At 47.6% G+C, this 14,932-nt stretch overlaps 1 protein-coding gene across 2 annotated transcripts in view; it reads right to left on the bottom strand.

Annotated features, from left to right (window-relative positions):
* VPS13D (vacuolar protein sorting 13 homolog D) overlaps positions 1-14,932 on the bottom strand; it is a 2,738,381-nt gene that overhangs the window by 2,169,847 nt on the left and 553,602 nt on the right. For both annotated transcript variants that reach the window (XM_085608633.1, XM_085608634.1), the window contains exon 24: positions 7,653-7,833. In XM_085608633.1, the coding sequence (XP_085464759.1) occupies positions 7,653-7,833 (181 nt within the window). The remainder of the gene's footprint in view (positions 1-7,652; positions 7,834-14,932) is intronic.

The raw sequence follows: 14,932 nt of genomic DNA, 5'->3' as shown, positions 1-14,932 counted from the left end.
CTGCGCACGGCTCTTGTCTGTTCCTCCCGCTGCTCTGCAGCAGAGGCCTGTAAATCTCCAGTCCTTTGTAGCATCGTCTGCAGAGAAGAGAGGCGATTTTACAATCTGCCGTTTTGTAGAGTTCAGTGATGGTAGAAGGGAGGAAGGGTTTCTAGATCACCGAGAAGGGATACTACTGTTTGTTTGTGTAGGAGTTTTATAAAGCGCTGCTCGCCGTCTGTGTATCTTAGGCGCTCTGATTAATGTTCATATATAATTCAAAACACTTCAATGACATTTACGTTTAAACCCGAAATTCAAAAGTTTTAAAAAATAATCTTTTAAGGTTTTGAATCGAGCTTTGTTATCTGTTGCTCCCCTTATGACCTTCGCAAATGCTGTCACAAATAGCGTCATAGGAACCTCCCTGACGGTATTCCATGCATGGATGGCCTTCCATTGCAGGGGAGCTGTTCCACCCATGAGTGGACTCTTAGAACTCACAAGCGTGCTGTCTGAGACACATGATCGCTTTTTGCTTCATCGACACAACGTAATACTACAAGGCCTGCAGCAGCCATGTAACCTCCACATATTGTGATGCGCATGTACCCTTCAAGCATGCCTCAGACCCAACAGTGAATACTTTGCGTTTGTACTTCGAGATGATTGTGGTCTTAAAACACACACATGTGGTGCCAACGTAACTTAACCGCATAATCTTACACCAGTGGGTCTGCCACATACTCCGGAACGTCCATTGTCTTTGTGCACTTCTGTTTTCCGTGGTATCTTAAAGCCTGCCCCTCCCCCTTACACGGTGGCGACCAGCCACTGACTTCTATTAAGGGCTAATTTACCGTTCGATCTCCAAGTTTACTTGGATCAGCACAAAAGTTATAAAATTAGAGCAAAATAAATGTTCCCGCCTTTAAGCACAAGTCGTCATCCACTCGAATATCTGGAGTTTCTTCGTCCCACTAGTAGAACCTGTAATTTGGTATCCGACTCTGACCTGAAGGCGAATCCAAGCCATTCTCGCTCAGATTGAAGCCAGTATCAAGCACAGGACTTCGTTGCAAGTTCTCGCCTATAACCTTTGTGAGAGGGCCCTGTCCTATCAGGACTGGGAGACCCCCATGGAAAAACAGCAAAGCTTTTCAAACTGGTCACATTGTGTCATTTTTTTTTCTGCATCTTTTATATAGCGCAAACTCGACCCGAAGGTATTGGAGCGCTGTACATGAGCACCGTATTTACATTACACATTCAGGCACGGGGAGATTGCGTGATTTGGCCAGAATCACAGGATTTGGACGCGACCCCGAGGCTCGAACCCTGGTTTCCGGCACCAAAGTCGGCACCAAAGTCGGCAGCGCAGCCGGGAGCTTTCCGTCCCAGGCAGAAGACCAATTAATAGTGATTTACATGCTAATGGAACCTCAGTCCTTGCGAGGTAGGTAAAAAGTGGGTCATAAATATACCCAGTATTTACAGTGCCTAGAAAGCGTAGTAGTGTCCTATTAAGCGGTAAACAAAACCCCGCTATTATAAGTAGCAGCGAATGAGTAATTATGTGGTCTCAAACGGCTACGGTAAGGACGTACGCTCTCCTCGGCGGTTCAAAAAAATAGATGTTTAAGACGTGCCGAAAAGCTACGCGCGAAAAAGCAAACAGTTAAAACTATTGTATTTAGCGTCTCTTTTCTAACCTGGAGCTGGCGATAGCGGCGGACGGTGGGTCTTGATATAAAGTCACCGTGAAGACAAATTTAAACCTGATTATATTTTTTTGTCGGTGAGGCGAAGCCCCTATGTTCTTATGCTCTAATCCACGACTCGGTGAAGGAGAGGGAAGCAGACAATAGCACTACCACTGAAGCCAGAATTGAAAGTCTGTGCCGAGCCTAGTGCGCCCCGCAAACTACGTCAGGCGAGGCGCCGTGGAGGGGAGGGGCCCACTGATGGGGGGGAGACTCGACTCCCAGTGGTTAAGGGATTGGCTCGCAGCCAGCGGAGCAGAATTTCCCGGTACGTGTTACATGAAACAGAATGAACAAGCATTGGCCGCGCAAAACGCGATGGGGGGGGGGCGGGGAGAATGAACAAGCATTGGACGCGCGAGACGCGATGGTGGGGGGGTGGGGGAGAGAAGCGGGAGTTCTGATAAACTGGTGTGAAATAGCAGCAGGGAAGGGGGCGGAGAGGGGCTACGAGGGAGAGCGACGTAAAGCCATATGGCTGCTTTGCGCGCGTGCACACCTCGTGCACTGTAGCTCTATGCCGGGGGAAGCACTTTGAAAACCCACTTACAAAATGTCTCAAAGAGACAGCTTTCGCTGTCTCAGCGAGACCTAAAAAGAGTCCTGTAAGGCAAAAAGTAGCCCTGTTCATGCTTGGAACAAAATTGCAATCCAAAAGCTAAAGGAATACTTTGTTTCTACTATGCCCTGTCTTTCGGGTGATATAGCTGTAGATAATATGGCAGTAGACAACTGGCTCAACCAAGAAGATGATATGGTGGCCCCTAAATAGCTGCTCTTAAAAAATACTCACTCCACATTTGCTGCTTGGTTTACAGCAGAGCTAAGTTTAGAAAGACAATCCTGCAAAAGACTGGAACGCAGTTAGAGACGTCACTACAAAAGTGAAGACAAAGTTCTTTATAAGTTAGCATTGAAATTATATCCTAACAACACTAAATTGTACAGAGGCAATTACTATTCTAAACTGATTAATGAGGCTAAGAACAAGCCTAAGGAAATTTGTAAGATTTTAATGCAATTTTCTGATTCTTCTGTGTCTGCTCCACCATGTGTAGCGGACGCAAATCTGTGTAGAAAGTTGCGTAATTTCTTTAAAGAAAAAATTGTAAAAATTCAACAGAACCTTAATGCTTTAAGTTAAGTTGGATGCTTCTGCACCCACGAACTACTCCTCAGTATTTGAGATGGTTGATAAGCTCACATGTTTTTTACCCACTTCAGAAGACAACCTAAAAGATTGCTTCCTGAGCTGCAAACCGGGTTCCGCCTCAAACCCTTTTCCTCCCTATAATATGCATCAGATCGCCGATATAATCTGCCCCATTTATCTGAAACTGTTCACTGCCTCCTAACGCTCAGGATTTGTGCCCAGATCCTGGAAAATAAAAGCTAATGTGGTTCTCTTTCTGAAAAAATCCAAATGCAGATACAGCACTTTTGTTCAATTTTTGCCATATTTTTCTGCTTCCGGCTCCTTCAAAGATTTTGGAGAAAGTGGTCAATATTCAGCTCTCCAAATTTACTGAAACCTCTAATGTGCCGTCATAAACGGGCTTTAGAGCCTGCAATAGCACAGAAACAGCACTGCTGGAGATCTCAGAGCTAATAAAGTGGAACATGGACCCCAGCTATAATGTTGCTCTGGTTCTACTGGATCTCCCGGTGGCGTTTGATACAGTCTCTCACAAGATTCTATTACATTATCTCTCTGTAATTGGTCTGAATGGCTCAGCCCTTCGTAGGCTCACCTCTTTTCTTGAATCTAGAGAGCAAGCTGTCTGGATGAGACCTTTCCACTCAGAGGTGAAAACCCTACACTGTGGGGGTCCCTCATGGTTCTGCACTCAGCACTACCCTTATTAGGTCTCGCTGAGCCCAGCGCATGCGCTGGCTCGGAGAGACATTTTGTAAGGGACTTTTCAAAGTGCTACCGCTGGCAGAGAGCTACAGTGCATGAGGCGTGCACACGCGCAAAGCAGCCATATGGCTTTACGCCGCTCTCCCTCATAGCCTCCTCTCCGCCCCCTTCCCTGCTGCTATTTCACCAAAACTCCCCCTACCCCCCCAGATCGCGTCTCGTGACAGATCGCGTCTCGCAGCCCCTGCAAGAAGCACGCGTGCTTGTGCGCGCATCCCTTGCGTGTTTTAGCGCGTCATCGCGATCACTTTCGCTTTCACAGCGATCGTGATCGCGATGACTTCCGTGGCCAATGCTTGCTAAGAGTGTTGGCAGTGAGGTGCTGCGCTCTCTGCAGACCATGCTGCATATTTGATTTCCCGAGTTAACAGGCATGGTCAATGTTTAAATCCGTAATGGGACTGACCCTCACTGTCCACGCTAATCTTGGGTTGCTTTCACTCAGCGCTTTAGTACCAGTAACTGCAGGCTTTAACTGTTTTTCTTCGTCTAGGACTGCCCGTTCCCTTGCCAGAGCTCTGTTGCTCTGATCGTTACGGCCCAGGCTTCTCGTTCATTAGATTCTCTGCCTTCCGCCTATTCTGAGCATCATTCAGGACCTCAGCAGATGGAACACCGGACTCTTGCTCGCCCGCTGAGGGTGGCTGGCTCCTGGGCCCTCTAGTAACCGACGATGGTACTGTATCCTTCACTGGGATGGCAAACACAATAGCTGTAACGTAATAGAAAATGAAATGTTCTCCCTTGATGACGTTTGCAGCCCTCATTCGTGTTCTGATGGATTTCACTATTCCTAGGGGAGCCACATATCTCTCAGCTCCATAAAAACAATTATAACGTTCTTAAAAGCAAATCACCTCAGAAAAAAACAGTAAAAGAGGCTCCACTTTAGACATTTTAAACGCCAAAGACGCAAACTAACAATTAAAAACAAGCATTGGCATAGCCAATAGGTCTCGCTTTTGGCACCTTATAAGTGTTTAGTTATGCAGCACAATATCCTTGGTGCAATAACATCAACTGTTGCATGGCGAAAAACGTATAAGGTCCCAAAGGTGAGACCTATTGGCTATACCAATGCTTGTTAATATTTATATGTAGCCCTTTGCTGTCTTGGTTGAGACTTTTGATTTCAAATGTATTTTATATGCAGACAACACACAGTTGTTGTTCTCGTACAAATGTACCTTGACGGAAGCTAAGATGGCTTTCACAGCTTGTATGAAAGCTCTCATGGGCTGGCACAGTGCCAACAACCTTCAGTGTAATCCTTATAAAACTGAAATTCTGCTGTTCGGCCCTGACCCTCTGTCGACATGGATGAGCTGCTGTCCTGCAGACTGTTCCCTTTTACGAATGTAGCCACGAATTTGGGGGTGCTATTTAAGGTCGGTCTGACTATGAAGAGGCATATTACCTCTGCAGTCAATTCATGTCTCTTTATCTTACGAGCACTGAAGAAATTCCTGTCTTTTCTACCTTGGGATTCTCAGAAAACTGTAGTTCATGCTCTGATCTTATCCAATCCTGAATACTCCAAAGTTCTTTATCTCTGCCTTCCAGATTACTTGATACACCACCTTCAAGTGCTTCAGAATACTGCGAGTCGACAGCTATTCAAACTCAAAAAACTCGCCAGTAAAAGTCTTCTGCAAGCAACTGCACTGGGTTCCTGTTAACAAAAGAATCATTTTTAAAGCTTTAACGATTACTCATCACGCCCTACATGATACTGGTACTAAGTACCTGAACACAAGGATCCGTGAGTGCTGCCTGAGATCACTGCACTCCATGAATGCTCAACTTCTGGCTGTTCTGCCCATTAAGAAAAAGAGTCAAGGATGCTCTTCCTTCTCTTTTCTAGTAGCCTCAAAGTGAAAACCAGCTCCCATTGCAATTAAGAAACACTACGGATGAGACTGCCCTCGGGAAACTGTTAAAAACCTTTTTTGACATGTTTAGAATCGGGACACTCGAGTAGCCGTGTGCTTTAAAAATGATCTCATTCATTCAATCATTCATTCAAATTAGGAGATGTGTTTTGAAGTCAGACAGGCTGATTTTCTAGCAGGGATTGACAGCTCAAATTAATGAGATGCTCTTTCAATGAGGATGTGGAATTTCCAAGCATCGTGCAGTGGGGTCTCCTTCTGTACTGATCCACTATTAAGTCATCTGGTGCTATAAAGATAACCTACTCATTTTGCAGTGAGTTTGGATGGTCTTCTACGGGCATAAGCACCATGCTAGCTGGCATCATTATCATCTGTGTTGTCAGCCCCTTCTTACTTTTCTTCATAGTGGATTGAAGTTGCAGGTGGTGTGGTACTAATGCAGGTGGTGGTGGCATCACTTGCTGAAGAAGAACTGCAGCCAGTTGTGGCTGAGGGGCACCAGGAGCTGTAGAAATCCAAAATACTAGGCTTCAATCATGTACCTCAAGAATCTAAGAAATCAGCTGGAACTTTCAACATAAGGTCACCTAGGGGTGCAGATGTTGGAAAGGTGGACAAGGAGGTCAACAAGGGCCGTGGTCATTCTATGGAGCAAAGTGCAAATGTTATCCGCGGCTTGGAGAGTATGGACCGTGCTAGTCAAATTGGTAATCTCTGTAGGTTTGCCTGTCAACCTTTTCATCTGCCTGCTCATCTGTAGGAATACAATTAACATTCAGGTCTTGAAGTCATGTGCTCCACACAATAATTCACTGTTAGAAAATTGGCCATCACTTGCACCCTCATCCCCTCCTTCATCCTTTTTGGCCTTCTGACTGGAAGAAGGTTTCACCAGCACTTGTGCACACAGGAACACAATTATCTTTAGCAGCCACTTTGCTGTGAGCAGGAGAGACAGAACCCACCAAAGTGATAAGTCAATCAGAATGTGATTAAGTGATTGATGTCGATGAGCATGGAGTTGACAATGCACTAGTTGGCGAAGCAGTCATCAGCAATAATCCCACTAAATATGAAACTGTCAATGATGAGGTAGTCGTTGACAATGTGGTTGCCATCAGTGATATTATTTTCCTCGTATATGCAGGAGACGTCAACAACAATGCATTTGATGGGAGACCACTGACATACCTTTGCAGGCCTTCCCCAAGTATTCTTCGACAAACGTGTAGACAATGAATTCATCTTTAAAGTAATCGACGGTGACGCACAGAAATGGAACAAGACAGAGTCACCTTTGCCGGTAATTTCAATGGCAGATAGGGAGTCTTAGAGACAATCTCCGATTTGTTTAGGGGAGTGAGCCCTGTCATACGCACACAAGTTTTACTTTTAGTCCTCTGCAAGCAACAAGACTAAGGACTTCTTCTTTGTCATACAGTGAGACACTTTGCTGCTGAGTCCTTTTTTCCAAAGATATAGGATTTAGGGCAAAGGAAAATCTCCACTCTATCCTTCAGCATGTCTAAGGAGAATATTTGAAAACTCTCATGTTATTATGGCACGGAAATCGCTTGAAGGCACTACATATATTGCTATAAAAATATATATACATATATTTTCTTGAAACTATATGCTTTACGTTGTATAAATAGAGGCTATTTCCTGCGATCCAACCCTAGGTTTATCTCAACTACAGTGAATGGGGTGAAGAATTTGATCCCAAGCAGACAAAGAATGCTTGAAATCATCAACACTGTAAGGTGTTTTCCAAATGTAAATCTAGATATATGTGATATACAAGTGCCTGTTCAGACTCGCTCACTCACATCTGAAACCAAATACACTTTTTTATTAGCAATATTTTATTTTCTACAACCCTCAGAGGAAATTAACACTAACCAAATGATAACATTGTATCCTATGCAAACAGCATCATAATTTTAAAGTTAAACCCTGACCTCATTTGAGACAATACTGTGTTATAGATCACAGACTAATGTAAGCCTCAAAACACACAATTTCTAAGACTATCAGCAGACACAATCTCTTAAGTATAACATGCAATTAATAAAAAAAGAAAACAAAACTTACTGTTTGACCCTCTATGGCTGCCCTTTGACGACCCAGAACATCTTGTAGCTGTGTGAAATGTTGGATGAAAGCCACAACCTCGGCTTGGAAGCGCTGCGTATGAACATACTGCACAGATGCCATGCGTAGGACTACACGGATATCATACTCTCTGTGCAACAAAGGATCAGGCAGCCCGTATCTATGCAGAAAGCAATGAAAACACAATGGATTGCAGACGCACAACAGCTGCACTGTCTTTTTTTAACACAATAGTTGAGGGAAATGTAAATTTTACGAAAATGCGAGGATTGTAAAAATAGGACTTGTTTAATTATATCTCCAACTTTATTTTCCTAACCATCAGCAGTGATCAAAAACCAATCCTCATGGTAACTTCTAATGAAAACAATTGCTTTTGCATTCCAAACGTATGCACTGATGCGAAATATGCTGTCAACAGTTGATTTTTAAAGTGAATTTAGTGACATTTACAAACGGGCAGAGCCAGTGAGCTTTATGATCACTACCATTTCGAAGCCATTAACTTCTCTCCAGGGCAGGATAAACACACCCATGTTTCCAGTTAGCTTTAAGACCCAAAACCACTTAGTTCAGTAAGCAAATAACAAATCCTTCGTATGTATGTTGACTAGGTTTATTCAGTACAGTGAAAATAAGTGTGATCAAGTAGTAAGTGTCATAGAGGTCTTACAGCAGGAAAGGAGCTGAGGAAAGGAGCTGAGAGCAAGTCAAAAGGTAGTTTCAATTTGACATCGACATCAAACAATAATATGTACTGCCAAAACCTGAAACATGCAAAAAGGTCTGACTTTTTCATAAATAAAAGTGCTTCTTCACTGACTGTCAAGCTTGTATGAGTGGCTGATTGGCTGCGTAAGTTGGTGAATGATAAATGGTTTGATAAATGAATGAGTGGCTGTAAAGTGTTTGGGTGCTTAAATAGGTAAGTGCATAGGTTGATAAATGATGTTATGTGTATTTGCAAAGCATACTGACCCGCGCGAGGGGATCCTGACACTGAGCAGTTGTGTGTACCTAGCCCTACCTATGAAAGGTTGGTTAACGGAAAAGCCATATCTTCCGCTTCTTGCATAAATCAAGAAAAGAGGAAGAGGTCCTTGAAGTGGAACGGAAGGCTGATCCACGCTTTCTGAGCGATGTAAAAGAACCCCCATCTTCAGGATCTGGTTCTATGTATATGTGAGATGTGTGTGCGAGATGGAGTTCTGTGGAGCGGAAGTGTCTGGGTGGTTGGTGGAAGGAGATGCAACTCTTCAGGTATGTGGGGCCTAAGCTAAATGGTGTCTTGAATGTGGGTGGGAGGAGTTTTAAATAAGCGCATCTGTGTATAAAGAGCTAGTTAAGCTCCCTGAGGTATGGTACGTGATTGAGTGCCATGGAAAGGTTTATGAGTGCATGGATGGGGAACAGGTGAATGAGAGCATTCTTGAATAACTGTAAAAAAATAAAACACTTATCCCTCTTTGTGCGGCCTCATCTCAGTGCTGGACTAATGACATTGATGATATGTTGGCAAAAATCCACATACAATGAATAACAGAAGCAAATAATAGCTCATGAGAGTGGGCTGATACATATGTGAATGATGCTTGTAACACTCACATCCCACATATCTGAACTCACCCCGTTACTAAGTTTCCTCTGTCATCTCAAGCAGATGCCCAGTGCTTTTCAGTCCTGGTCAGGGTGCCCTGATCCCTCACCTTAGCTACTGAGGTGCTTCTATCTATTGAAGAAAAGCTACAGTAGGAACACCCGTCTAAAAACACAAAGAATGATGACGAGGTTATGTTCACCAAGGTATCTCTGTCGCATGAAGTGGGCGTTTCCCTCATGCTGGGGGCTCACCCTACAGCGTAAATAGCGGCACTGCCCCTGCAGTTACTTCTCTCCTTGCTGTAGCAACAGAATGGCTGTCCCTAAACCTCCAAATAACACATATAACTTCCACTCCACCTCATGATCACTCACAGGAAGGTCCTGTTGGTTTGGGAGTGCTACATGTGGCTCCCGTGCAGACAGAGAGAACTCCCTAAAGATCCTTTGTCTGGTGACTACTCCCATTATGCTATGCCTCTAGCCTCTGTCACTTGCAAGCTACTCCATCTGGCTGTTGCCAGTTGCCTTCATAAAACAGAAGCATTATTCATGCTTCTCCTGCAGCTTTTTCCATGGTGAGTACTCTATGCCACTCCACCACCTTCACCTGAAGTCGATATGAACTCTCCCTGTGGATCCTCCTGTCAGGGACAAGTTCTTCCTACAACTCTGCCTACTGTCACTGGTTGTGCTAAGTTCTCTCTGAAATGCCTCCTGCAACCAAAAGTGCGGAGGAGCACTCCCTGTGTCTGAGCAAGGGGTAAATCTCATCTCACATACAAGGGTCTGGCCATTCTTTCGGCATGTTTTATACTTACTGGGCTCGTTTCTGAATTCCCCTATGAAAATACTTCTCTTATTCTTTAATTTGTAAGGGCAATTGCATTCCCAGTGTTAGACTGGATATCAGTTTTCCTGAGCATATTTTGGAGACATGTTGTTCTGACCCTTTTCAGTAGGGGCTGCTGGCTTTAGTGTTGCTGTTAATGTGAGTACTGACTTAAGAGTTGAGTTCAGCACTGATAAGCATCATAATGCTTACTGACACCACTCGTCACTCATTTTGACCCAACAGCAATATTCACAGATATTTAGGACAAGAATATAGGAGAGAGAGGCTCTTATTTGTTAATCGCTGAAAGTAACAGGCAATAACCAAATACGTTTGTAGATCTACACCGTTCTGGTAAATTCTATAATATTATGGTAGTAATTCAACTCCATTCAAGTTATGTGAGACTGTAGTTTACTACAGGAACACCAACCTTTCAGCAACATGGGTCAATGCAAATAAAGGAAAGCCAAGTAATGCAGGACATCAGCAAGCATATAAGAAAAACAAGGCAGCACCGGGTGAATGCCCTCACTATCGCTGTAAATGCATAATTCATTCAGTTTTAATTCAGCACCCCTGCAGCAAAATCCATTACATCAACACAACAGTAAATAGTGATAGACATCATGAGACCCAGCAAGAACAGAGAGTTGCAACCCATGCCCAAAAGTGTGCATCAATATTGGTGTGAAGTGGGGAGCACAAATATGTGAAATGTCTCCTCAGTCTCTCACAGCGTACTGCATACCACACCATATACAGGACACCAGCAGCATTTGCAGAGAACGTTGGCAGCCAGCAGTGAAACCATAACTCTGGGCCATTCCTCTAATCCAATGCACATCAACCTGTATCACAGCATGTGTGCTTGAGGTCAGCGTGAACACTCCTGCTGCAACATCTTTCTTCGTTCGTTAATGTGGCTCTTCGGCACGGCAGAAACAGGTAAGTGTGCTTCCCAGCTGAAAGAATGGTGCCCTTCTACACAACGTGCCAACAGATCCGAATTCAATCTACAAGCCAGGTGTCACTCAGCCCGAGACGGCATCACTGAAGATAGTCTAGACTAAGGGCCTGATATAGATCTTGACGGATAAGTTACTCTACCAAAATGGTAACGGAGGGGGGCGCGGCCAGCAAAATGGCCGAGTTAATAACGTGTCCGGCAGTCCCGGGGAGATGGGATTGCCACGGAACCAGATCTGCGACAGACACAGAGTCAGGCGGCGAGGCCGAGGGGCAGCAAGATGGCGGCCGGTCTCCGAGCGCTAGCAGCCCGCAAAGCAGCCGAGTGGAGTGTGGAGTTGGGAGACGAGGGGCCGCCTGGACGCATCGAGTGGAAAGACAAGGGGCCGCCGAAACCCTCGCAAACACACAGTAAGCGGCGACGGCCTGGATTGGGGAGACGAGGGTGATCGTCGCCTACCCCCTGCGCGGGCGCGCGCGAAAGACGGCCGGGGCCCGCAGCAACGGTAATCACTGAGAGACCCGGCTTGACAGTAGAGGGACGCCGGTAAGACGTCCGCCACACGGAAGAGCCGTCCTGGGGTGCGACCGGCGGTCATCTGGGGAAGACGGGCGGCACCTCCCACGACGGGCGCAGGCTGCAGCAGGCCCGAGAGAAGCTACAGCCTGACTGGAGCGAAGTGTGGAGAACGTGGGGCCCTGGATGTCTCTCCCCTCGTGGTGGCTGAGTCGAGGACCCGGACCTTCCGCCCCGGTCAGTGGCCAGAGAACGGACCCCCACCCCCCAGAGAGTTGGGAATCGGAGAGCGGGAAGGTGGACCGGCACAGGGAGTGGCAGTGGTGGAAGCGCCACAGCGGGGGAAGGTGAAAAGAGGATTGGAGGGATACATACCCCTGCCACACCACCGCCGCCGGGATTTGGCCACGGAGGGGGGCCCCTACCTAACGCATACGCGGCAGCAATAGCCGCCCGACTACAACGCGCCACACTGGCGGCATCGTACCCGCGAAGGGCATCAGGCAGGCAGACACACGAAGAGGAGGATTCGGCAATCGGAGTGTGGCCCCGAAACGCCAGTCACGGAGACTAGGCCACAGAGGGCGGCCCAAAAACGCTCTACCGGGGTAGTTAACCCCAAGGCAGCCAAGCCCCACGCAGCCCAGCCCACGGAGGACAGCAGCGCCCAAAAAGTCAGGGCCTATACTGAGTTGACGCTGCGGCGGTGTACTGCGGAGGGCGGAGACAGCTGGCGAAGAGCCCCCGGGAGAGGGGGGTGGCGGACGGGCAGGCCTCCCGCGCCGGAGCCAGTGCACCAAGGCTGGAGATGGGAAAAAAGGCCCCGCTCGATAAACCCACCAGGCAAGGGACCATGGATGACTATGCGCGTACTCGAACGCAAACAGGGGCGACAACTCGGCCCCCGGCCCCCCGCTCGGACATGGAGATGCTTATGGACGCCATACAAGCTTCCAGGACGGACATCCACGAGTCGAGGGCAGCGCTGGAGGTCGAGATTGGAGAGGTTGGCTCCGAAGTGACACTGCTGAGGCAGGACTTCCGTAACTTGTCGGAGAGGGTGCAGACGGCAGAAACCCGGATAAGTGAAGCGGAAGATACCCTCACCCATCTACGGAAGGACATGATGGAACTACAGGCCTCGCACAGACAATTGCTATAGAAGGTGGATGACGCAGAAAACAGGGCGAGACGCAACAACCTGCGATTCGTGGGATTTAGAGAGGGCATCGAAGGGACGGACATGGCGACATACCTATATAACTGGTTGAAGAGCACCTTCCTAAAGACCCAGTTCTCGAACTGTTTCGTGATTGAGCGGACCCATAGGGCATTACTGGTGAAGCCGCCGGTGGGCGCACGACCACGCCCTGTCATCGCACGTTTCCTCAACTTTGCGGACCGGGATCTGATATTGCGAGAGGCTCGGAAAATGGGCGAGATACGCCACGAAAATACAAACATTATGATCTTCCCGGACTACAGCCAAGAGGTACAAAAACAGAGACGAGCCTTCGATGTGGTCAAAGCGAAACTAAGAGACCTACGCATTATATACATGCTGCTCTTCTCGGCGAAGCTCAAGGTGATATATGATGGCAGAACCCATTTCTTCACACACCCCGAAGAGGCCTGGCAGTGGCTGGAGGACCGACCCACACTCCGTAGACAGAGATCCGAACGAGACGACGGTCGAGAGCGACCGGCCGGCACTGGCGCACGGCCCAAGGCATCGGCGACATCACAGACCCGGGGACCGACAAGGCAGAGAAATGGGAAGAGGTCGCAAAAGACGCCATACCAGGATAGTGGCTCGCCGAGACGCCGAAAGCAGGACTCCCTGTCACCTGGAGGGACTAAGATACCGGGATCTAGGTTTAGCTGTTTGGCGGGAACCGGAAGCTCTGAGGAGGGAGACGATATAGATGGACACGCATCTGAGAAGGGAGAGGCGGAGAAGAGCTCCATGCACCAGCTGGAAGCAGCGATCCGTGACCTAGAGCGAGACGCAACGGGTCACGCGGAGGACTGGAGACCAGACACCCAAGACTCCCACTCATGAGTGCAGACAGACTGAACTGTAAAGATTGCAGCCTACAACCGATGGAGCACGCAAGTGGTTACACCCCCCCCCTTTTATTCTTTGTTTGTTTCTCCTCTTTTCAACACTGTACTTGTGTTCTGGGGCTAAGTGGATCGGGAATGTTTTAGTACTGACCACAAAGAGTACACGATAGGTTGACTACAGGGGGGATTGCAAGGGAGGGCGACAGGCCTACTCCGCCAGCGGTCCTGTTTCCGTGGAAATCGGGAATGAAGGGGGGGAGGTGGGGTACAGGGGAGTGATGGGGGTTCGTAGTTTGGGGGGTTTGGGAGTTGGGGGGGGACTGTTGGAGGGATAGGGTGGGAAAGGTACGGAGACAGGTCAATGAAGGCACACACGACACAGCACGGGGCCTCACCGCCAACAGGAAGCCATCACACCACTCATCACAGATGGAGACGCAATGCCTGACGCCCAGGTAACACAGGAAATGGACCGGGAAGGGCTCTCGATCCTCACGTGGAACGTAAATGGGCTGGGTAGCAGAATCAAACGAGGCCTGGTAAACGCATACATTAAGTAGCTAGGCCCGGACTTTGCATTATTGCAAGAAACACACCTTCTGGGGAGTAACTGTGGATTCCTAGCACAAGGATATTACAGGGTTCTAGCACATGCGGGATTCACTAAAGGTTCGAGGGGAGTGGCAATCCTGATAAGGAAAACACATCCGTTTAGGGTGACACAGACGTGGACGGACTCGCTGGGGACATATGTGGGTGTCCGGGGCATGTGGCGAAGGAAAGAATACACAATAGTGTCTGCCTATGCACCACCTAAACTCCAGGCAGCCACGTTGAAAGGGGTCACGGAAATACTGCTCGATACGTCAGACACTGTGCAGGTGCTTGGGGGCGACTTCAATGACATGATGGCCCTGACGCTTGACAGAACGGGAGAAAGGGGGAGTGACCCGCCCCCGACTGCCCTTGCCAACATGATTGAGGCTATAGGTTTGACAGATCTTTGGAGATGGTTACACCCGGAAAGGCGAGAATATTCTTTTTTCTCTGGTGCCCACAAGGTGTACTCCAGACTGGACTATATCTTCATGGCTCGACACATGCTGGCTAGTGGGGATTTAGCCGAGTGTAAAGCGAGGGGTTTATCAGATCACTCCCCCCTTGTGGTGAAAATAGGAAACCGGAGACAAGGACAGGGGCACTGGAGGGTATCAGCGTGGGACCTGCAGAACTCGAAGGTACTGAGGGGCATACGAGCAGATGTTAAAGTCT

The sequence above is a fragment of the Triturus cristatus genome, chromosome 1_2 (genome assembly GCF_964204655.1).
Source record: "Triturus cristatus chromosome 1_2, aTriCri1.1, whole genome shotgun sequence".
NCBI classification, from domain to species: Eukaryota; Metazoa; Chordata; class Amphibia; order Caudata; family Salamandridae; genus Triturus; species Triturus cristatus.
This window is presented reverse-complemented; position numbering and strand designations above follow the sequence as displayed.